Source organism: Telmatherina bonti (assembly GCF_933228915.1).
Source record: "Telmatherina bonti genome assembly, chromosome: 4".
NCBI classification, from domain to species: domain Eukaryota; kingdom Metazoa; phylum Chordata; class Actinopteri; order Atheriniformes; family Telmatherinidae; genus Telmatherina; species Telmatherina bonti.
In genome coordinates, this window is record NC_136622.1 from 20291808 (window position 1) to 20316329 (window position 24522).

Genomic DNA, 24522 nt, shown 5'->3' on the forward strand with positions numbered 1-24522 from the left:
TGTTTTACAATCTATAGATTTTTATTCAAATACATTCAAAGTGATTTAATCTATTTTATAAATTAAACAAGCGGATTTTTTTTCTCAGATATTTATGCTAAACAACACATCTGCACAATATGAAGAATCAAATTAATTTTTTTTTCCAGGGTGAAGTTGAGTTTTTGTGCATTTTTACATTAAATCCTGTCAACAGGAGATGTAACCCATCAGTAAGCAACTACAACAGCAAAATGATGACAAAGTTTAGATATCTGGAAACCCTGGGGTCCTGATTATGCTGCCAGCACTTGAAACAAGTTCTCTCTGCTCTCACTCAATTTTACTGATCATGTTTGTTCTTGCTGTGTAAATCTGCAACATTGAAGGCAAAATACTCAGGTTTGACCAAACTCTCTGCAGCTCTGTGAATGCTCTGACTTTTAATTGTCACACTGATCAGCGTGAGGAACACACAATGATGAGTTGCAAAAGGACGTGTATCTTTTATTTCAGCCTAAAATCCTAGGTTTCAAAACATGTTTATTGATTAAGAAAATAATTTCCTGTCTAGTTAAGGGCACCGGGGTTGAGTCAGGTACAAAGCCATCAGAAAGAGACCAAGCCGATGACTAGTGTACTCACAAGATGGCGCTTGTGGTGGTCATGTGTCATTCTCTCATGTTCCTTTCACTTTTCACAAAATGTGGTGGCTTGACCTGGAGATGCTTAAGAGGTTCTGGACTCCAGATCTCACACACAGAAGTAACCCATGTTTGAAATTCAGCAAGAGTAATGAGTCTAGAAATATAGATCTGAACAGACCGCATTTTGGTAAAGAACTACTCGTCTCATTTTGGTACTAAATGAAAGCTTACTTTCAGAATTAGTTAACATGAACTACATCTCTGATAATCATCTTTATGCACAAACTGTACAACACATAAGTTTGTCGGTATGTGTGCTTACGCCACTGTCACAGTCTTGATAAAGAAAAGGCTACAAATTTCATAAGAACCCACACAGGCTCCCAGATGTATATTCCCTTCACTCTGTCTGAAATAATACTAAGATTTTTAATAGAGCCAACATCCACAATATTACAAAACAAAAAGATAATAGCTAAAGAGATCATTTGCACTGTCCTGCCAATACTGTTGGAAACATTTTGCAGGATTTTAATACAATAACTAATTACTGTTAAATATGTAATTATTTTGATATATATATATATATATATATATATATATATATATATATATATAATTACACACAAACTCACGAGAAAAAAACTTAAAAGTCTTCACTTTATTATGTTTTGCTTTTAGAACCACGATAATGGTTTGAGACAAAAAGGGTAAATGCAAATAAAAATCAATCAGGTCTCCTTTTTTTCCTCCCCCATTTAGAACATTTTTTGTTCTTATTGGTAGTAGTGACACCGAATTTAGGTGATTTGGACAGATCCCTTCATGATGATAAGCTGGCCGAATGTCTGCGACACGATGCTTAAAGAGGCCGCCCGCCTTGTTTCTCTCTCATCCAAGCATGGATTCTCTCTTTCAGTTCAGGCACTGCAAAACAAACAAAATAAGTGAGCAGCTGAAGAAGGAACTTCCAATCTAAGAGGCATCAAATAAACTTAACATTTGGTGTCCTTAAAACTACCCCTAATCATAATGATAAAAAAGAAAGCTTTACTACTTCTTGCAAGACTTCTTGCTTTTGCCTACTGACAGGAATTCTTGCTGTTCATGTGAACTGCTGATAAGATGCCATCATGATGGGGTTACCTGGCTCCAGCATGCTTTCTGTGAGTGGCTGTCTGTTGAAGGGGTCAGTGGGAGAATTGAGCAGGTGGCGCAAGATGATGGATCTATCCATGATATTCCCCGAAGGCAGCATCACAGGGTCCGTCATCAGTGTGTCCATCAGAGGGTCTGTTGGAACACACATTTAGACAATTAAAACAGAAAACAAATTCGTGACTGTTAAAATATTATATTTCCTCACAGGAACATCTAGAAAGATGCCATCTGAGAACTAATTTACCTTTTAAACAAAATGTAATTTAAATAAAAGCAGAATTGAAATTCTTTTTAATATGGAAGTGATTTTAGAGTACCTTTCAAAACACCAATTAACAAGATAACCAATAAAATCTAATGAAGAGTATTTGATAATGTTTGTCCCCCACTGAAATGTCTGAAGGTTGTTAAAGTAGAGCTTGGGAGTTACAAAAATAAAACCTGGCATGTGAGATTGTAACCACACAGACAGCTGATACTTCAGCCTCCCGCTGGGCACACTCCAATCGACTGTGGCAGACTAGCAGGCATATCTGAGAATCAAAGGAGCTATGCAGACCACATTCTCTTTCTAGATTATATTAAGTCTGCGGTTACAGGATAACCCTGCTCTAAGCCGTCTGTATGATTTGCATGAGCAGTAAAATCTGCTGAAAATGTTTGGAATTCAATGAAGATCCTGGCTGTCAGTACAACCAGGCGGAAAATGAACCGACTTCTTTTCTCCCTGAGAACAAAAGATCAGTAACATTCTTGATGTTGAAGAGAAGACTTTTTCTATTTAAATATAATTGTTTTTAATAATTAGTACACCACGTCTGATACCGCTTTAACCAGGGGATTCGTGAAGTGGGCTTCAGTGGTCACAGTCACTGCAATTCATCGAACTTGCATCTGATTAAGCAACATACTGTATTTAGTGATTAATAAAAAATAACCTTAAACACCTTCAAACAATATGGAATTAATAGTCACTCATATAGTAAGTGAGGTAAAGGTAAATGAGAAGCAAGATGCCTCTCCATTCCCTTAACAATGCAGCCAACAAACCAACCTTTGAACTCATCAGGTGCATCGCTGTAGTCCATTTCAGACTGGGAGTTCTTGGCGACTATTTCTTCCACCTTCTCCGATAGCAGCTTGAATTTTTCAATGGCAATAGAGGACTTGATCCCAGCTTTTCTCATCTTTGAGATCACCTCCTCAAAGAGTTCTCGGCTATAAGACCGCTGCAAAAAACAAAGGAAAATTTATAAGGAAGGCTGAGGTGAGCATTCAATACCTTAAAGTTACCCCCAACCAACATTATAATACTATGAAATGGTCAAATAAAAGAGGAGCTGGTGGTCGCGGTCACTTTTGTGAATGAATTATACGTTTTATTTTGTTGTCAACAAGTAGGCCTGACTTTTTGTTAAAATGCAGCTGAATCCAAAACGTGCAACGTGCTTTCTATTCTACAGTTATTTAGCAGACACTTTTATCCAAAGCGAATTACATACACATAGTCAGGGGAAGCTTGAAATTGATCTCCCAACTTTCCAGTTGGAAGATGACTGCTGTTGCTGAGCTACAGCCACCCATGATGTCCAGGCTTAAAGACCAGCAACATTTTCAAGGTACAAAAAAAAACTCATTTTGTCCAAAATAGTCGAGATTAATCTTCAAATGAACTACATTTGTGGTAAAACATAATCAGGACCAACCTGATCATCTGCAATTGCTTTAGCAAAGCGGGCACAGTCTAACTGCAGGTAGATGTCCGTCAGCTGGTCTAAGAGTTTCTTGGGCTCAAATCCGTACTTCTCTGGGTTCTCCACCTTCAGGTCCCGACACTTGGGACCACATAGCTGCTGAAGGTTAAAGTTCAGCATGGCAGCTAAACGAGGCCCCAGCTCCTGTGTGAAGAAGCACAACTATTTAGATCATTTGCTTTAACACCTTCAAATCAAGCAGGAAGTCCAACTAGCCTGAGTATACATTCATCCTCAAAAGAGCTCAAAACATATCCAATACAAATTGCTCAATGTGATAGAAAAACAGTGACACTCACAGGCCTGAGGAAAGGCTTCTGAACCTGCTTGGTAAGGATGTGGAACATTTCAACCGTTTCTGTAGCCAGGGCCAGATAGGAGCGAGAGACCCGCTCATCCTGAGTCAGCTGGGACTGGCGGCTCTGCTGCTGCTCCTGAAAGTTATCAGGATAAGATAAATGCAGAAGCAACTCTTGTACTCTGCAGCATATACTCTCTGCCAGGTTAATTACCTGTGCTTACAAAAAAGGTCTGTGCATAACTGCATTATTGAGTAGGACTGCTAGGGTTGCTAGGATCAATAAAACAGTTTAAAATTCATTTAAATAAGTCAACTTGTATCCTCAGCAAACAGCAAGTCAAACCACTTCATCAGAAAGGAAATGAGATGGAGTAGGATGATGGGAGAAAAATGATGGACCACACTGAGACTAATGTAATTACATCAGTGAAAGATCTGTTCATTTTCTTCCACAGGGCAGATACATTTAACATTTAGTTATAAAGATTAAAATGGCTGAAATTTGATTTTAGAGACTCATCCTTCAGTTTGGGTGTGGAAACTCAATCATAAAGTTATAGCGTTCAGGGTCTGTGCATACAAAAGAAACCTTTACTGCGGGTGAGAATAGAATTTAATGCTAAACATCCCACCACATCCCAACAGCTTTGCATTTTTATAACAATCTATAGGCAAATATATGTATGGGGTGATGTACCAAGTCTCAGAGTCCCTGTTAAAGTTGCCAAGTTTTTGTTTGCTTGTTGAGCCTTTCAGTTAGGCTGTTATCCATTCATTTTGGGTATTTTGCAGGGATTATTATACATTTTTATTATCCCAGTTTGGCAGAATTATGTGTTTTACTGCTACCTGAATACATAAATACAACTCTTGATAAATAACAAGCCTTCTTAAGGCTGAACACAAACCCTTGGGAGCTGATCCCACTGCTCCTTATTTTTCATCTCCTCTTGAACCTCATGGATACGCTTCAGGGATTCAAGGCTCTCATCTAGCAAGAAGGTGGTGTCATTAATCAGCATGTTGATGTAGCGAACAAACTGCTTGCCAGAGCTAGTGGGAAGCAAGCACAAAAAAGAAGGGGAAATAAAAAGCAGGTCGAAAGAGACCAGAAAGACACTAAATTAAGCCTCAATTAATGCATTTATTGCCTGTATTTCTATGGGTCTTTGTCAAGAGCAAACTCACTTGAACTCCTCCATGAAGGTGCCGTGGTGGGCAATGTTCTGCCAGAGACTCTTGAAGATAGTGCTGATATGGTACCGTATGGTGAACTTATCGTAGAACTCGCTGGTAGCACCAGTATGCTCCACATCTGATCAGAGAAAATTAGTAATAGAACAACAACTTAAATACAGACAACACAAGTCTAAGCTATACACAAACATATCAGTAAACAGACACTAATTACAACGTCGTGCTGTTCACACAACTCACCAGTGTAAAACTTCATGAGAGCAGGGACCAGCTGTTTGATGGAGAGTGGGTGGTTCTCCATCATTTCAGAGAATCGCTGAGTACGAGGCTGTACGGCAGGGTTGGTGACGAACAGCACCTCCACCAACTTGGCGATAAGGTAGGGATTCCTGATGTAGTTCTGACTGCAGATGAACACGACCAAGAAGGTGACAATATCCTGCACACACGGTTCATATAAAACCTGTGGAGAGTACCTGGTGAAGAGGAGGAAGGGATGAAGACAAAATAAATGACTTGAGAAATACTTTTTTTCCTTCATCTGTATTGACTTTTTTTTTTTCCCTCAAACAAATAAAATGAAAATACTAAACAAAAAAACAGGTGTGTAAGTGTGTAAACTTACTGCACAACAAAAAGCAGAAACTCTGCAACATCTTCAATGTAAAACTCAGGTAGAGCAGCAAAGCTTTTGGGAATCTCAGGGTTCAATGGAAGGTTAATGCTGTAATAATAAGAAGAAATAAACAGAGTGAATATAGATGTGAAATAAATAAAGTGGCATATTGACTACTTTTACATCACTATCACGACAAGCAGTGACGTGGTCTGTTAGTGGGGCAGTGACTCACTTAGGGTAGGCAGGGTCCACCATGCGGAGAATGAGCTGAATAACTGTGCTGTAAAACTGCAGACATCTGCGGAGCAGGTTCTCATCCAGAAGGCCCACGTCAGCGCAAGCTTTTGCTCGCACCAGTTTCTGACAAGACAAAGTCACATGCAATCAGGATCACAGCTCTGTAAATATGCTCTGTTACAGTATCCTGCAGGTTTCAGTATTTAAGCACAGGGAACAAACGCTACAGTGTCCTATTGTATTAAACCAAGGACTGTAGAGGGTATAGCATATTAAAAATAAAGAAAAAGTATTTGTACATATCCACGAACTCACCTTGAGCTGGGTTTTACATCGTTTTAGCATTTCTCTGTGCCGACTAGCCAAAGGAGAATCTTTCCATTGGCTCTCACTGTTTTTGAGCTCCTCTACAGTCCTAACATATGAAATAACACCATTAATACACATGTACACGTATATATTGTTGCACTCTGCATGTACCAGTACGTATATCTACCTGTTCAGTTCACGGATGGCGCGCAATCTGCGGATGTAGCGCCGGCAGCCAGGCAGAATGGACAAGTGGTGGGTGTGAAGAGTCAAGAAGAAGCACTCAGTGGGGAACTTGGGTTCTGAGAACTTTGTAGGATCTTCATCTGTTCATGTTCACATGTGAAATTTGTTGTTCCAATAAAGAGACAAGTTTGCAAGCTTTCACAGATCTTACAATAATAGGATAAAAAAAAATAAAATAAAATTTAAAAAAAAGATATGCCATTAAAAGGCACATGATGTGAATGTATACAGCAGGTGTTGCCAATTTTTTTAATGAATTTGTAGATTTAAACATAAAAAATGAAAGAAAAAAACAAAACAAAAAAAAAACAAAAAAACGGGATTATGACAAGTAGATGAGTAATTCTTCAAAGATTACCGGTAAGTGATACACTTCTTAGTTCAAGAAAAAATGGTGTGTTTACTTACGCAGTTCAAACAGCCAGCTTTTGAGTTCCTCCATGGTGGCTTTCAGACGTGTCTCCTCAAAGCTGACAGAAAGGCGACACCGCGGGTGGAAAATATAGTAGGGGTCAACCGTCTCAAGCTTTATTTTCATGCTCAACTGCTGCAGCACCCATAAAAAGTTGAGCATGAAGCCGTCTGTTGACACCAGCTTGTCATCAGTCTGGGAAAAAAAAAAAACTGCAGTTAGAAAAAAATTACTAACTTTTAAACATGACTGAATTTGTTGACACATCACAAATTTCTTGTGCAAATACCATTTCAGAACTCTGACATACCTGCATCTGGGCTTTCTTCACATTGTAGTTGACAAGAGCTGCCATGTAATTAAGAGCTAAGTCGCGTGTTTCTCCATTTAGCAGGATGTTGTGGAGAATTTTGAACATGTCGCCCTGACAAAGAGGACAAATTATTCCAGACTTGACGGAAGTTACTGCAGAGTTAAGAAACATAAAAACAAACTTACTCTTGCTGATTCCAGGTAGTGCTGCAACGACTGGCTGACAACTCGTGTGTTCTCCATGGTGATGGCTGGACCAGAGAAATACTTGTCTCCTACTTTGGTCTTAAAAGCAGAAAAATATCATGTCAGGATTTCTTGTCATAAAATGCCACAGTGTGATTTTGTTTTGGTAATATCATTCAATATGTCTGAGGCATATTAAGGCTTCTGCAATGACATTTAAGTATAAAAAATAAGGTGAAAATTTTATTCTTTTCTAAATCAAACTAAGGAGAAGCATTTAATCAGACAAAAATGGCACACAGCAGAAGTACAACTCACATCATCTTCAGTAAACACAGAGAGGTTAAAGAATGCTCCAAGGTAGGACAGTCTCTGGATCTCTCTGCCACAACCAGGGCTCAGAGGTTTGGGACACCACAGCGGTAGCGATGTCACCTGCACAGAACACGTGTGATAGAGACACACATTAAGGAGGAACCTATATGAGAAACTCAATGCATTTTCTCATCTAGCGATTAAAAAAATGAAACCAAAACTCAAAATTTGGTTTAGGGTAGTAAGTAAGCACCACAAGAGCACATCCTGAAACAATACAGCTACAAGGTTATGGATAAATCATTTTCTGCTATTTACTTACCAAACTGCACACAGGGTGAGTCTTTCCAAACTTAATTTCACAGAGCTCAGCTAATGCCTGTTAAAACAAAAAGAAGACATATAAAAAAAATCTCTTCATTTGATAAAAACAATTCAAGTAATAAGTTTATTTATAGGAGAACTGATCTAATGAGTTTCTTTTAAACATTAATAAGATTATAACGGTTATCGATCAGTTCATGGTTAATGTTACTTCTTGTTCATAACATGTGGAAGAGACAAATGTTTTGTATGTCATGCAGTCCACAACAAATTACCACTGGATTTTATTGTGGGTAATTGTACTGGTTTAAATCACTAGCCACGTTTACATGAAGACTTTGACCCAACTGGGTTTGAAACTATCCCGTTTAAGAATTTGTGGCAGGGTGAGAACAAATCTATGCCGATCTGGTGTGTACATGCACATTTAAGCAGAATGATAAATACTGTAAATGTCAGAAAGAACCAAAGTACTTTCAACCAGTAGCTTGATACTCATGAGCTCCTACTGCAAACAATAAAAAAGGTTTGAGAGTAAATTTGGTTGATCCCATCTTCCCAAGTGATGACACATCAGTCATTGTGTGTTGAGGTTTATTCAGAGCATGTACTGTAAGAACACATACTGGCAACTTTCTGATTCAGTGCCTACATGAAACCACGATCGGTTTGGGAAAATGGATATTCTACCTTTTCATTCTGAATGAGATGTTCATTGTCATTTCGATAGACCATTTAAACTTATTCCAATCGCTATATTTGGCTCCATGTAAACGTAGCTACTTTATCTTCATATATTTTTTTTTTCTTAGGAAAATCAAACCTGTCTAAGGAGACAAGCCAAGCTTGAATACCATGTTAGCATTTCTTTGAGCACATAGTGTATGTCTTAAAGGTAATGTCTATTAACTAGTAAAAGAGGCAGCCTTTGTTTTACAGCCTACTGTGCTGTGTATCCTCTGTAAATAAGATAATATTTTCCTTTTCATGTCTGGTTCTTTAGCATGCTTTTTCCTTACCATGAGAGGAAATTTAAAGTTGTCGCTGTCGAAGGAACATTCTTTCACTGCTAAAGCCAGCCCATGAAGGATCGGAATGAAGATCTAAAAACACAGTGAACACGGTCATGCTATAGCATCACATTAGCTTTCAGAACAACTATTTCAACATTTCATTATTAGGAATGCATCCAAAAGAATTTCTGAAGAAGATCAATTTATTTTTTATTCATGCTTGCAGACAAAGTCTTAGCAACACAGAAAATTAGTTTGGTCTTTTTCCACTGTGTCAAATTATAAATAAATAGCAATTTACAGGTCTGTTGCGATTTAAGACTTCACATCAATCTCTACTCAGATTGTTTTTAATGTTAAACTATCATTTTTACTTCAGAAGCATAGCAAGCTGACTCTCTTAGATTCAGTTTGACCTAGGTTATTATTAAACTGCTTATCAAAGCCATCTGTCTTCAGCCTAGTCTAGTCATCTGCTACAAACAGTGACTTTCATGCAGATGACGCAGGTCTTCAAAGTTACTGTTTTGTTACCTTGAAGTGTTTACTTTGTGATGAATCTGTTTGGAGGATCTTTCTGCTCATGTATGCTGGGATGGTTCCAGCATAAATGCAAAGATTAAATTAAAAATACTTCTCACCTGTCTGAACACTTCTTCTTCCTGATGGGTAATGCGCACCAGCTCCTGAATAAAGCCATACGGAAGGTTCCGACACAGCATATAAGGTACCAGCAGAGATTGTTGGAGGGGACTCCTTCAAGCATCAAAGAGACAGAAAAATAATGTGGCTGAAATAAATAAATAACTTGTTTGGAAGCAAGGTGAGATATAAGTTGCTATGGAGACAGGAAAGAGGCACAAAAGAAGAAAAACCAAAAGATTGTCACAGTGAGTGGCTGACTCTCTTACCGGGGCTGGGTCAGGGTGCCCTGTAGGACCAGGGCAACATGGGAGATACACTGAGAGCGAATGTTACTGAGAAGCTGGCTGACATTTGGTTGGCTACACATCTGGGAAAGAGACAAAGATGAAAGAAGAGAGAAAACACCTAGAAGTTTAAAAAAAAAAAAAAAAAAAAGCTTCCACCAGTCACCAGTTTCACAGTGACTTTCAGACACTGGAGAATGATGAGATTTAAAGTCATTTCCAGACCAGTAGGCCTGAAGCAAGTCTCAGGCACAAAATTCCCCTTATCTCAGGACAACTGATGCCAAATAAAATACAGCTTTAAAAGAACAATGCTGATGTCAAATATCTGTATGCTATGACCAATTCTTATTCACAGATTCTTGTATTCTTTTGCAGACTGCCTCCTACCTTGGGAGCTTTCCTCTCTTCCATGCCAACACTGTCAAAACGCTCAATGAGGTAGTTCAGCATCTCTGTCTCTTTGCATGCTTCGATGGTGAAGCCGTCGCTGGTTGAATCACAGGACATTCCCCCTCCACATGCACCAAGACTACAAATAGGAAGATAAAGACAGAAATGGGCAGATTGGCTCATTAAATAACAGAAAGCTTCGCTGCTTTGAGAAATAATCCCATTAACATTAAACATTATTATGTTTTAGTGGTTAAACAGCTCAAACCCAACTTTGGAGAATCCTGAAAGAAAACAGAGGTATTAAAGACAGCACTGCAAAATTAAGCAACAGACGTTTAAAAAAAGAGGTTTCCAAAATTACGAGAGCTATTTTGCAGCCAATTTTCCAAAGCAACATTCACTTTGTCCCCATTAACCTGGCAAATGTGGTGCAATGACGTTCAGGTTGCTGTTAGTGGTCAGCTGTAACACTGCAACATTTACATTTCAAACATTTCAAAGTGGCTTCAAAGCACAAAAGACCTGGGTAATATTACAGAAATAGTTATTTGTCAGCTTCCCAATAACATTACTGCCCTCAAACACAACTGATCTTAAGCTTAAAGAGGAAAAAAAAAAAACTAAACACATTATTAAATAGATTTGCTGATGCTGAATTGGAAATGAAACTAACTGTTGTAAAGGCAGATTGACTAAACCAACCAAACAAATCAGTATTGTAAAGCTCAAATCAAAAGCAGACAATTTAGGTCTCTAACACATTTACACAAAAAATTCCTTTTCTTCTATAACAAGTAAATAGCAAGAAGGATTTTTCTCTCAAGTCAACGGGGACATTGTAAGGTTGTCCTGAACATAAACCAGTGACATCTCCCTTTTAATCTACCTGATATGTACAGTATTTACCTAAACATAACAAAAACATCTCTACAACTTTTTCTCCCAGTGTCACACTGCTGTGTTTGGCGCACGGTTAGCTGAAAGCCTGCTGAACCCACTGAACCATGCAGTAGGATCATCCCTAAAGCAAGCGCGTGCACACGCATTAACACACACCGTGCAGCGGTGTACCTGGACCCAAACTGAACCTGAGCAAAATCCTCCTCCTCCCCAGAATCTTCATCACTGCTGTCCTGAGACATGTCAGACAGGGCAAAAAACAGGAACGACAAGGGGCTAACAGTACAAGACAGAGAAAGAAGTGAGAATGGATTTTTTTTAAAAAAAGGAAATGTGATGTTGACATGAGAGGACAGAAAAAGTAAAACATCAATAAACAAAATCAAAGCAAATGTATAACATTAACAAATCACAAGACAGAAAAGAAGCACAAAAGAAAATGGAAAGAGCCATGCTTCCTTGCAGAACACTTTGTGATGTGGTTTAACTATTCATAAAGGCCATTTTGTGTGTAGCTTTAAGACGGAACATGTTTTCAGCTGATAGCAGAACTCTGCTCAGACATGTTGCATTAGCAGCTATGGCACAACAAGGCAAAAGTCACATGGGTGTTTGAGAACTTTTAACAGTGCGGAATCAATAAATTATGTTTGTTAAAGCATTTGTTTGTTAAAGGGTTACATCTCTTTAAAAATGACATGTTATCAGTAGCACACAAAGATACACACATGATGATGCACTGAAAGTGTGTCGAGTTTCAGATGAATAAAAACAATTTTTAGTTGTTCAGATCTAGACTACGATTTGACAGTTTTGACAGCAAAAAGAAATATTTATTACAGTTGCTGTTGAAAGTCTGCCTAAGAAATGCTACCCTAACAAGCTAATCCAAAATCTTCACACTAGCAGCACAAGTTTTTTTTAAGATAATTCTAAGATTGTCTAAAAAGAAATGACTGCATAAAAGAGAAATGAGAATCAGAAGGCAGACATTTTGTAAGTTTTTCACACTTAACCTTAAATTTCTTTTAAATAAATTGAGTAAATATACTTTAAAAACTTATTTGTTATTTTCCCAGGCATGTGCACTCCACATCAACATGCAACTGACAGACGAGATACCTAGAAGGTGGGATCCTGGCAGCAAAGGCAGCCTGTTGAGAATTCAATCTGGGAGAAGGAGGCATAACAGGAGGGGCTATGGAGGAGGATTGGTTGCGAGCCCTTGGTGAGCTTAAGGAGAGAGACTGGGGGCTAAGTGGTGTGACAGGAACTGGCGTGTTGGGAGGAACAGAGGGCCCAGGTGGGCTACGAGAAGGTCCAGGAAAACTAAATCCTCTGTGACCTGTGCCCAGTGGGGAAGGAGCTCCCCAGGGGGTGGTGACAGAATATGGCCGATAGCGCTGAGAGATGGGCATGGGGGCAGATGGAGGGTTGAGGGTGTGTCTCGGAGCGGTAGTGGCAGGTGGGCTGTGAGGAATGACAAACTGTGGAGTAGAGGGCGTAGATGGTACAGTGGATGGAGTGGGGTTGGAGGGAGATGAGCAAGTCCTCTTGGCTGCATCCAAAGCCACTGGGTGAGGACTACCACACCCATACAGACTGTAAATAACACCGATAAGATCATCATTGGCAAAAAAAAAAAAATCATCTGATGACACCTCTTTAAAAAAGTGAAACAGTCAAAGAAAGATCGCAAAGCTTGATAAAAGACACATGACAGTCTCCCAACTACAAGACAGTTTCGGTTAGATTGCAGTCCTCCATTGCTTTGAAAGCTAAACCATCAAGAGTACACAACACTGAATTACTTGCCTGGACAGAGACCTGGCTCCAAAGGATCCAGCACTGGGGCCCATTGGGCTGCCACCTTGGCTCGAGGGCTGCACCAGCGTCAGACGATGGTCAGGGGATTTTGCAGCTGCAATTGGCTGTGAGGTGGCGGTCAAGCTGGCAAAGGGGTTGTGGACACGTGACTGGGATGACATCATTAACACTTCCATCAGGACCTGGCCGATGAGGTCTTTTAAGTCAGAGTATACTGCAAAATTTAAGAAGCGAAAGCCAAGTTAACGCAGCAGAAAAAAAGTCAAATGTGTAAACAAACACATGCCGCTTCATCACACACACATAACGAGCTTCTTATGATGACCTACCATCTTTAGGGTTCTGCTGAAACTCTGCAGCTAGTGAAGGGAGAAAGATGACATCTCTGTCTTGCTCCTTCCACGATACGCGGAGGATCTTACAGATGAGTTGCAGAGCTTGTTCTTCAGAGATTTCAGAGCTTGCACAGGTTTCCTGGCGATCACAGAAAATGACTTTTGATAAAAACACAAACTAGTACATAGTACGTTCATAATAAAACACGACTGACTCATGTTATCTTTTATCTTGTGACCAGTGTTGTTGAGCAAGAGACAGGTATGCTCCAATAAATCAAAGTAAATGAAAATGAAACAAAGACGAGTGTTTTGGAAAGTCCCAGATACCTTTGCAGAAGAGCTCAGACACTCTCCACAATAATGCATCCAAGACTCAAATGGTCATAATTAAAATCAAGTAAACCAAACAATAAAGGCATACGAGGACACCTCTCTTTTGAAGCACTGTTCCTGCAGCCGTTTACCTTTTCAGTCAAGTTCCTCTTCTCCCTGCGGTCACTGTCCTCTACCTCCATGTTCTCTATCCCTGAGTCCACATCCACCTGGGACATGCTGAAGGGCAGAAAGAACGGCAAGTGCTTCATCAGCCTCTGCATTTTTCAGCAACGCATTCAACTTTTGAAAATGCAGTAGTTCATACAAAATGTCTTATTTGTGTAATTTCTTTCACAAAACACCAACAGAATTTATTTTTATCAAAGTATGATATATTTCAAAGCCATTCTTCAAGCCCACATAGTGATATCTTAAATTCAAACTATGAATAAGGTAGTACAATATGTCATAGAAACTTGAACCTCTTTTCACAGGAGGCAGGGTCAATGTCCATGCTCTGCGATCGTGACAAACTCTGGGACTGAGTCTCGAGGCTGTTGGAGGGGGAGCTGGAGAGGGAGCTCACACCCTCGCTGCTCTGACTACCATATGCCACCCCTGCAAAACACAATGCTTCTCTTTAGCGCAAGAAAAAAAAATCAGTAGGATACAAACATTTTTAAATATTTTAAATGAATCGCTGAGAGTTTTTCTTCATTGAGTCTCAGAAAAGTCTTGCTGTAGATTGACCTTAAGTTAGGTTGTAAGTTCTACAAGTTTTTTCCTGTTTTCTTTTTGATTGATTTTTGATTTTCTGAACTCAAGGCCTCTACGCTTTAGAGAGCGTAAAAAGACTTGCATAATAACAGGCACATCTATGCAGACCAACAAATGCCAGCAAACTGTCACTGTATCCATATATAGCTCAGCAATGTATTTTCCAGAGCAGGGCAGAACTATTGCCTGCAATTAGCCATTAACTGATTTCTTACCAGAATTTCCCATGGGGGAAGTGGCGGGGGTACCACTGTGGACGTTAAGTCCCAATGATTGAGAGGCAGCTGGTGGCACAGGTTGGGGTGCAGCACCTGAGGGTCCAGGGAGGGGTCCTGGCGGAGTCTCTCTCTGTGGGGATGTCAGGGGTGTGCTGAGAGGGGTGCTGGGTTGTGATGTCTGTCCTCCTGCCAGTCGTGCCAGCCGCCTTCTGCGAATCTTATATGTAAACCAGTAGATTCTCAGATTCACTACAAGTACTATGTGTAGGTCATTCAATAAGCAGCACCTAAAATGTTTATCGACTAGCTGTCAATCTGCCTTTTTCAAAGACAGTGTCTCTTTGACACTGTCTCTTGCCAAATAAAATAGACAAGGTAGTAAATTTTGTACATCATCTTCATGTTAATATCTTGACAGCAACAAAGTCAACTGGAAATTTTTTTTTATCCATAAAAACATGTTCATGCTCTGTTAACACATAAAAGGATAATAAGTCTTGTAATTTTTAGATTTTTCTGTCTATGTAAACTTTACAAAAAAGATGTTTTTGTTTTGTCTGGTTGGTGCATACGGTGTAATAAGAGAGTGAACTTTTGCATATCCTCAGAGTCAGCCAACACATTTGGTTGAGACTAGGCGAGAATTGCTTAGATGCTTAAGATATAATAGTTTTTATAATAATAATCGTTTTTTTTTTTTTATAAATAATGCAAATCAAATAACCTTCTACAATTTACAGTATTCTGCTGGATTTCAGTGGCACTTGAAAAAGATTTTGTACATTGTCCTGTAAACTTAATTCTGACACTTTTACAGTCACATATAAAAAATATTCATTATAATGCCTACTAATGCCAGCAATGAAACCTAAAATAAAAACAACCACAAACAATTATTTAATGTTACAGCAAACTTCTGACCTAAATGAAAAATCTTAAACTTTCAAAAATTAATTTCTAAAGTAAATTTTACTATTTTCTTTTCAGTTGTGCAGGATATTTTAATTTTTATGATTTAACACAAATAGTTACTATTCTGACCAAAGGTTTTTTGGCCAAAAATAATTCTTAGGCTACTATTAAAAAAAAAAAAATGTCCATGATGATTTATTGTCAATGATAAATAAAATAAATGGCAGATGTTTTACTGTTTCTCATATCACATTGAAAGTTTTTACTTTATTTTTTTTTGTCATCTTCAAAATGGCACCCTATTTTTTTACTGTATGCCAGAGTAACACATTGATCTCTCTTCAGTGGCTCAACACAACATTTATCCCATTTTTACAAACCAAGCTGTGACCCACTAACACAACCAAATTTCAAAGAAGTCTAACAAGGATTTTTTTGAGGAAAAAAAAAAATCCAAAATATAACATGTATATAGGTCATTTTCTATATATAGGTCATTTTCTATAAATTGACCAAAATAAAACATAGAAAATTTCTCATACATCACACCAGCATTATAACTGCTGTAAATTAATTACACACTGAGCTAAATGTCACTCAAGTACCTAGCAAGTTGATTAAAACTAATTTGGGACACGTTACTGCAGGTTTATAATCGTAGCTGATTGCACAATGGTGGCCCGGTGTTAGGGTTGTTTTTCTTCCTTTTTTCCCTTTCTTTCCTTCTTTTTCTGCTGAGTCGCCTCGCAGGCTAATTTCTTACTGTTAGCAAAACAACGATAGCGACTGTCAGCTAGCTTTCCGCAGCAAATATGTCACATCAAATCACTGACCAAAACGTAACGCATGTCTGAAAAATCACGAAGAGTACCGATCTCTCAGATGAAAATGAGATGATGAATATACACTCATTTTGGCAGTCATAGTTAAAACAAAAACTGTTATGTGTGGGGTACGGCACTGACTTTGGCTTTACGTTAGCGCATTAGCATTGCACTCCAGCTGAAATAAAACGGTCCAAGCAACAGTGACAGTACAAGTCCCACATCCAGCCTCTTTTTCATTGACTGCCTCTATTAAACTATTGTTTTAATGATCACGTGGACTAAGTTGGCAAAAATGCACTTATGTGTGCTAGTCCTTAGCTTTTCATTATTCGCTAATGCTTTACCATTTAGATTAGGCTATTATCTGTGCTACCTTTTGTAGCAATTCAGCTAAGTAGCAAAACCAAGAGAAGGGGGAGATATTTCCCAACTCTAGTATGTACCGTCAGTAATATATATATATATATATATATATATATATATATATATATATATATATATATATGTATGTGTGTGTGTGTGTGTGTGTGTGTAGTAGTAGTAGTAGTTTGTGCATTTTTGCCATTGTCAGCTTACCTCATCTGCGCTCAACTCCTCCATCACCACAGCTAGGTTAGCTAGCTATTTCACTACCAATTGCTTTAGTGTGCCAGCCAGAGCCAGCTAGCTAGCTTGTATTAGAACTCAATATGCATAGTCTAACTCGTTCAACAAATACGTGTCAATCTTGATTGTCCTCAAGATAAAAACTAGGACACCAATATACAGAGGATGGCAAAATACAGTTCCTCCAAAATTTCTGTCGTTTGCTAGTTTTCTACCAATAAGATAACAAAAAGAAAAGTAGCTAGCTATTATACGTCAAAATACAACAGCGGCCATTTTGGTTCTACAGTGGGTCACGTGACTTAAGGGCCGTCTGGAAGTGTGGGGCATCACTGTGTCGCATAGAAAAAATCTCTTTGCGCCTCTTACGTCTAATGATAACATTTAATTCTGTGCTTTTATACAAAATAATGCAGACACTGTGAAGCAGACGTATGTGGTAAATATTTAACTTTTAACTTTGAATCTGAAAAATTTCATTGTTAATCCCCCATATTTCATTGTTCATTGTAAAGGCAACTAGTCTGCATTTGTATAGGTATAATACAACACCAATTGGTGCCATTAATACACACACGTTATAAGAATCATACAATATATAAGTAAATGTGTGCTCATTCAGATAAATAAAGTTAGTAAATAAAAGTAAAATTGAAATTCAGTTCATTTTTATTTGTATTTGTATATATTTTATTTATTTGTACAAAACAAGCAAACATCAACAAAATGAACAGGTTATAAAATATGGAAACAAAAAAAAAACTTACTTAAAAGTGACAACTGAATGCAAAAGAGTCAAGTCTGGTTTTAACTAATAACAGAATTATCATAACCATTTATCATTACATGTTTAATTAGTGCCATGGTAAAATTAATCATTGACTTGATTTGTTTTAGCTCTTTTTCAGAGCTAGAACCAGAGCTTTTTACAAAACTGACATATAACTCCATTCCAGAGATGTAGAAAGTAGAAGTAGAAAGTAGAAGTCCTCTCCGGCAGCTTTTTCTAAGCACTCACTAAATCAGGTGAATTTAACTAGCTCAGCTCCACTGCAAGGTAGACGAGCCCGTTACTGAAAACATCTGTTCTAAATGCATCGGTAGATCCAAAAACATGGCAGGACTTCTACTTTAGTTTTACTTCTATTTCTTCTTTACACACCTCTGCTCCATCCTTCACCGAACCGCATCTTACATTGGAAATGTATCTATTTACATGACTGAGAATTTGTATATGAGAACAGTAGGGATTAGTAGAAGGATACAAAAACCAGCTTTGTTTTTTCCCTTTCAGCCAGCTGAAAGGTTTAATCTTCATCAATCCTTAGTAATTGTTATAGTCTTGATACCAGATACCAACCCCACAGGGCTGCAGTATCTGACAAAGGGCAGTGATGCCATCTCGTGGTGGAAATTCATACCATACAGTACAAACTTGTCTCTTGAACAGGATGTTGGGAGTGACAGTTCAGGGTAAAATACCACCTACTTCTTTGTACCTCTGGTTTAATAGTAATGGATCTGACAGACTATGTCTTCCATTATTAGGTGAATTCAGAAACACATCTGTCATCCCTTTTCACTCATTTACATTTTTCTTAAACACTTGCTTGCAGACTTCTCCTTCACAGTACAGCTCCTGAGGGAAACAGGTCACAGAAATACAAATGAAATATACTTTAATTAAAAATAAAAAAAAATAAAAAAAAATCTATTTTGAAATATTTAATTTAGCAATTGTGTGTATTATGTAGTTATTCTTACCAGGTGGAGCTTGTCATCTTCAATCCAGTGGGCCCAACCCCGGTTCTTCTTCTCTCCAGTCTGTACACAAACCAGTTTGTTCCCCTCCCACATCACCAGTGACTACAAGATTGCAAAGAGGAGAAAGAAAGTAAATATAAACACCAAATATCTGTTGAAGCAAGCATATTATACTTGCTTATGACAAAATCCTTGCAATCATTACTTCTGTTGCAAAAGCTATCCTCACTTTTACATGTCTGTTGTCCAGTCCCTGAGTATTCTCCTTAAACTCTTGGCCCAGTCTGAAGGAGATGGCATAGTTTCGCAAAGTGCTGAGAGTCTTGATGATGTACCGGTCCCCCTGCTGCTCAATCACCTTCTTTTGCTTCAGCCTCAGAGCAATCTTTCTTAACCAAGGGCCAATACCTGGGATCGCAAAACAGAACTTCAGATGAGCATGTGCAAAATTGAGGATATAGACTCCCACAAACTACAAACATTCTCTCCTTCACACAGCCTCATGCACATTATAAAAACCATTGCTGCCAAATGTTTCTTCTACACAATCTTGTAATTTCTCACTGCTCTAATGTCAATTAATGTTATGCATGAATTCCACCAGATATTACAAAGCCTTCAACAAGTTTATATAACAGAGAACTTTTCTGCGTTAAAACTTCTCTTAAGTACTCACCAAGTGCAATCATGTAGCCCTCAAAGTTGACATTACTGATCATGTCCCACGAACCACAGAGACTAGCAGGCATATTGATCGCTGTTTGTTGTTACCTTCTGAAAAGCGCAAGTTAAATGTGATCTTCAATTGACAAGGTGTTTGCAGAGTTCTGAGACAAGGCTGAGAAAAACTCCACAATGTAATGATGGGTGTGTGCTACCACCTCATTTGCTGTCACCTGAGGAGTATGTGAGGATTAGGGAGGTTCTTTTATCTGCTGCAGTGTCAATGGGAAACCGGACGTGTCAGGCAGGTCTTACTGCAAAATTTCCCAGTGACCAGGTTTCAAATGGAAAGGAAAAATAAGTTGACATTAATTCTTGCAGGGAGGGTTTTTCCACTCACATTTTGCTCACAATGAAATTAACATCAAGCTACATGGAATAATACTGACAGTGCATCACTCCAAAAACCATGGATAAGTAAAACTACACTATAAACTCTGGTATAACTGGGGAAAAAGAAAAATACAAGTTTTATTTTTAAATGATACCAGTCTAATCTTCAATAAGTTACTCTTGGCCTCAAGGCAGTAATGCATTTGTTTTCTCAGCAAGGACTAAACTGGAAAGGCACACCTATCAGTGCAATGAGGAAACTAATATTGGCATATATGCATACTCTAGCATGTGGAAGACCTGCAACTCTAAAAGAAAATAAAAATGACGCCTGTGCAAATATTAATACATTTTTTCTTCCAGTAACTGTAAGCAGGTGTAAAAAAGATGCAATTGGGGTTGTTTTCCTGTGAATTTTTTCTGTCAGAAACACTTTACCAGCTCCATAAGAAAAACAGTTTAGATCACACCTTCAATACAAGAAGATCCAAAATGCTCTTTAGTTTATTCATGTTTTTGAAGCAACTAATTGTTCCCGCCACTAAAACTAGATAAAGATTCCTATATGACAGTAATGTAGTTATAGATTCATGTAATTCCAATGTTATCACAATTTGTTTAGATTTAAATCTGCAATCTTCTGTTAGTGATGAGGAACTGCAAGAGAAGCAAAATTTTAACCAAACACCAATGAGTTAGCGTGGCAATTAAATGAGAATAATTTTTTTTATTTATGTGAGAATAGTTCTGTAGCAACAGTGATGCAATCCCAAAGTGGAAAATACAGAGTTGTTTCCATGGCACACTTTTTAAAAAATTCTTTCTGCAGCGTCGAGTGTTTAAAGTAAATAGCTTTCCTTTAGCTTTTGCCTGAGGGAGTGAATGGAAAAAAACAGTTCTGGGTGCAAAACAAGTTAACACTTTGTATTAGTGCAAATGTAAAGGAAAATAATTTTGTTCAAATTAACGCAATAAGTCATATAAGTCGAGAATTTCGAACCAAATATAAAATGCATTTTTAGTAAACATAATTTTTATTTGCAACATCTAAACTAGTTGAACTGCTGGTCAGTTAGAGGTTTTCCTGCTAATTAAGTCCATCAGAAAATGTCACTAAATCATGCCAAAAAGTTAGCATTTTCTAAGAAAGACACTCAACAGCAGAATGAATGTTACGTAAAATAGGAACTGGTGGAAGCATAAATAAAACCGGATATTGTCCAACTTGTTTTGAAATCACAGGAGATGTACTGTGCAGTGTGTGCACATGTGCCAGTACAACTTCAGCTCGATGAGGCGCCTGTGTATCTCTGAAGAGGAGCTAGGACCACGCCAGTATTCTTCTCCTCGCTCTCAGCACTGTACAAATCGTGCCCTTGGATGTAACGAACAACGCTGTCGGGCAGCAGATATCTGACGCTCCGACCTCGACGCAATGCACGGCGCACGTGGGTGGCTGAGATCTCATTGGTCACCCATTCGTGGACGATGTGGATGTTCTTGCGATACTTCCACAGCACATCTGACTGGTTGATGAACTTGTGTGGGTCACTGCCACTGCGGGTGATGCAAACCAAACCATAGCGGCCCACAATCTCGGCGATATCCTCTTGCTTCCAAAGATTAGGAACCCCAAAGGATTCCAGGACATCAGCTCCACACAGCAACATCAGATGAGGGCCATCTGAGCACAGAGAATAGTCCAGTTATAATGGAATTCACAGCTGTCTCCTTCTGAATGCACTTGACCCAAGTTTCTTTCCCCTGTTCTCTGGAACTAATTAGGTGTTTAAAGTTTAGTTTGCATAACTTGATGATTTTACACATCAAAGTGTGTTATTGTGTAAAAATGTTTTATAAAGCCTTTGTAAATTCAGAGGACTCTTTATAAGATTTCATAAAAATACAATAATTGTGAGAATTTTTGTTATCATGACAGAAATATTGGTACTTATTGTGCTACTTATGGAATGAAATATTTCTCAGGTGGGACAAATGGATACTATGAATAAATTGATGCACGATGCAATTTGCACAACACTTGAATGCCTTTCTTGCCACAGGATAACCTCTTTCTTTCCAACACATCGCCTGATTTAATTCCTGTGGCTTGGTGCCAACCATGCATAACTACATTCTGAACTGAAACTGCATACAGTAAATTGCAAGTGCACTGGAAGCAGGAACAGGTGTACTTTCTGTTTGGACTTAACTTGAACAGAAAGTTTCTACGTTCTGCAGAAATTTATATCCATACATGACCCACCTCTTCTTTTATGATGAGCCGAGCTCTCAATATAATTCTCTTCTATGCGTCTCTTTTTTCCATACTTGACAGTGTCCACATCATCCTTGTTATGCTCTGCTGCGAACAGCTCCTCATAGTGATGTCTGTGTGAGGACAAATGAAATAAAAAAAGGTTTGGTTACTTGGTGCGGAAGTATAAATGAAAATGTTTGTGCACAACTGCCAGTGGATGTAAGGGTGCAGTCAAGAAACTTTTGATTTATTTTACCAAGAATATTAAACTATTTCAGTCCATTAAGCTTAATTACGAGCTAGGAATGCAAGTACAAAGTTACAGGGAAAGTTAGGAATGCATGTTAATAACCATACTGCTCAACCTTTAACAGCCTTGACGTATGGCATTCTAAAAGTTTACTATTTCCCTGACGCAAGAAGTCAGAATCCAAGACAGGAAATGCAACTGAGAATACAAAAGCTTTAGCCACTTGTAAACGCTTCCTCTCCATTGTAATTAAAACTATGCAAAGACATGAACATAGTTCCACAAGTATGTTCTCAGTGAAACTTTCACTCTTTCACTCGTGCTTTAAAAATGTCAAATAAAAGAATTATATAAAAAATGTACAAGTATAAATCAGAGATCTTTCAGTAAAAATAACTGAAATGAGGTTTCTGCCAGATTTATCTACAAACTATAATTTCTTTCCTTCTACTATCAACCCCATGTTTTATAACCTAATAATCCCACTATTTTTAATAAAAATGCTAAAATACATTTAAAGCCAGATCATTTTTCTGTTGTTAAAAATTTTTGAAGAAGATATACAATATTTTTTGTCTTAAAACATGACACATGAGTAGCAGAGACTCAGCTAATGTCAAGTTGTTTGAACTGTAAGCTTACCGAACAACTTTAGCTGTTTCCAGCCACACTGGCTGAAAGCTTTCCCAGGAATCTACTGTTATCCAGTCTGAGCTTTCTGTTGCCAATCTTGCCATCTCAATTCGGTGAAGGGCCTCAATCAAACCTTTTTTCTTATAAGCATCACTCACGGGTGAGATGATTCCTTTTACTACATGGTACAGACCTTAAATACAAAGTGAGAAGAATGATTAAACATAGAGCAGCACCACAGGGTGTTTAGTTAAGTGTTTAAAATCATACTAGGAATGCGATTCTAACATGCATCCATACAGTAAACCTCCAAAAGCACTTAATTGTAGAACAGTATTCTGTAGTAGTTTATAATGAAGCTTTTTTTTTCATGTTGAAGACCCAGTTTAGTCAAGACATTGTTTCATAAATCATATTCAAGCCCTATCGAAACATTTTTTTTTGTGAATTTTCACATTTTTCCAGAAACTTACAGATCCAGTGAGTCACTGTGAAATGTAATTCTAATTTTAAGCACATTTTAACTTATCATTCAGTCAACTGTGTAAAAAAATGTCATATTAGATGTATTTGAAAATGAATATTTCACCCATAAGTGTCATCTAATTACACATCAAGTCATGTGCAGGTTTTCATCTATGATCCTGAGATTTCCCACCTCTAAAATAAATATTTATTTTGGTTTTTATAGTGCAGCTCACAACATATAGAGTTGTGGCAGGTGTCTGCAGATTAAAACTAAAAATTCAAGAAACTTTCATTTTATTTAACCTGTATCTTCCAGATGATCACGGGCCAGTTCAAACATCCTCATGTGCATGTTAGTGATGGGGTTGAAGGACCCGCAGGCCAGCAGGACAACTTGGGTTACATTCTGCGTCTCCATGACACATACTAGCGCTGGGTTTGCTCTACAACAAATACAAACACTGATTGAATTAAATTTTTCTAATTGTCACATATTAGAAATCATACGGGTTCGTGGATCTGTGGGGAAGGTCTGTATGGCGCAGGAGTCATCAACTCCAGTCCTCGAGGAACACTATCCTGCAGATTTTACCTGTTTCCCAGGTACAATATACTTGATTCAAATGGAAAAGCTCTCCAACAACGTGTTGTCAACTTCTGCACTTGCCTGTTAATATGCCATTGATTTGGGCCAGATGTGTTGTACCAGGGAAACACTAACCTGCAGGATGGTAACCCTCGAGGACCGAAGTTGATTACCTCCCTGGTACGGTGTATACGTAAATAGAAAATAAGTAACAACCTTTAGGCGTTAACAGACCAACTTAGCTATAAGCCAAGTTCTTTGACGTTAGTGTTGTCAAAGTAAATGCATATAGTTGACTTTTTGTTTAAGCACCAATAAATACACGATAAAATATTTTAAAATGACCAAACATTAAGTCAATCTAACAGCAAATAGCGTGTTTTCTCACACAACAGCGACTTTCAACCACTCGGTGAGATAATGCATCAACTTCCTGTACGTTCTGACG

At 38.2% G+C, this 24522-nt stretch overlaps 3 protein-coding genes across 4 annotated transcripts; all 3 read right to left on the minus strand.

Moving 5' to 3' along the window:
• Positions 1-1277: 1277 nt before the first annotated feature.
• On the minus strand, positions 1278-17323 carry ube4b (ubiquitination factor E4B, UFD2 homolog). The gene is made up of 29 exons (XM_079239561.1): positions 17028-17323; positions 14710-14929; positions 14200-14335; positions 13867-13954; positions 13394-13538; positions 13053-13278; positions 12360-12839; positions 11409-11513; positions 10332-10473; positions 9924-10024; positions 9654-9768; positions 9019-9102; positions 7998-8054; positions 7679-7795; positions 7361-7459; positions 7173-7286; positions 6859-7057; positions 6392-6530; positions 6211-6310; positions 5891-6018; positions 5665-5763; positions 5280-5515; positions 5031-5157; positions 4751-4895; positions 3841-3975; positions 3494-3685; positions 2842-3016; positions 1773-1919; positions 1278-1553 (listed from the first exon to the last, which is right to left on the minus strand). The coding sequence occupies exons 1-29, from the start codon at positions 17049-17051 to the stop codon at positions 1489-1491; spliced, it is 4140 nt and encodes a 1379-aa protein (XP_079095687.1). The 5' UTR covers positions 17052-17323; the 3' UTR covers positions 1278-1488.
• Positions 17324-18636: 1313 nt separating this feature from the next.
• On the minus strand, positions 18637-19570 carry rbp7a (retinol binding protein 7a, cellular; the record flags this gene model as incomplete). The annotated part of the gene is made up of 4 exons (XM_079238872.1): positions 18637-18696; positions 18822-18923; positions 19051-19229; positions 19498-19570. The coding sequence occupies 4 exons, from the start codon at positions 19568-19570 to the stop codon at positions 18637-18639; spliced, it is 414 nt and encodes a 137-aa protein (XP_079094998.1).
• A 1108-nt stretch (positions 19571-20678) lies between these two features.
• nmnat1 (nicotinamide nucleotide adenylyltransferase 1) lies at positions 20679-24504 on the minus strand. Of its 2 annotated transcripts, none has more exons than XM_079238869.1 (5): positions 24463-24504; positions 23792-23931; positions 23030-23213; positions 22144-22268; positions 20679-21561 (listed from the first exon to the last, which is right to left on the minus strand). In XM_079238869.1, exons 1-5 carry the CDS (start codon positions 24498-24500, stop codon positions 21161-21163), a joined length of 888 nt encoding a protein of 295 aa, XP_079094995.1. In that variant the 5' UTR covers positions 24501-24504; the 3' UTR covers positions 20679-21160. The 2 variants fall into 2 exon arrangements, with proteins under 2 accessions (XP_079094995.1, XP_079094996.1); XM_079238870.1 differs by having other exon boundaries at positions 24291-24474.
• Positions 24505-24522: the final 18 nt, after the last annotated feature.

Coding starts and splice junctions, on each gene's coding strand:
- nmnat1 (XM_079238869.1), bottom strand. CDS start 24,500: ATGCATTATCTCACCGAGTGGTTGAAAGTCGCTGTTGT. Junction 22,269..23,029: donor GAAACAGCTAAAGTTGTTCG/GTAAGCTTACAG, acceptor GTCCTCACACAG/ACATCACTATGAGGAGCTGT. Junction 21,562..22,143: donor GGCTCATCATAAAAGAAGAG/GTGGGTCATGTA, acceptor CTCTGTGCTCAG/ATGGCCCTCATCTGATGTTG.
- ube4b (XM_079239561.1), bottom strand. CDS start 17,051: ATGGAGGAGTTGAGCGCAGATGAG. Junction 7,058..7,172: donor TGAAGAAAGCCCAGATGCAG/GTATGTCAGAGT, acceptor TTTTTTTCCCAG/ACTGATGACAAGCTGGTGTC. Junction 5,516..5,664: donor TTTCTGCTTTTTGTTGTGCA/GTAAGTTTACAC, acceptor CCTCTTCACCAG/GTACTCTCCACAGGTTTTAT.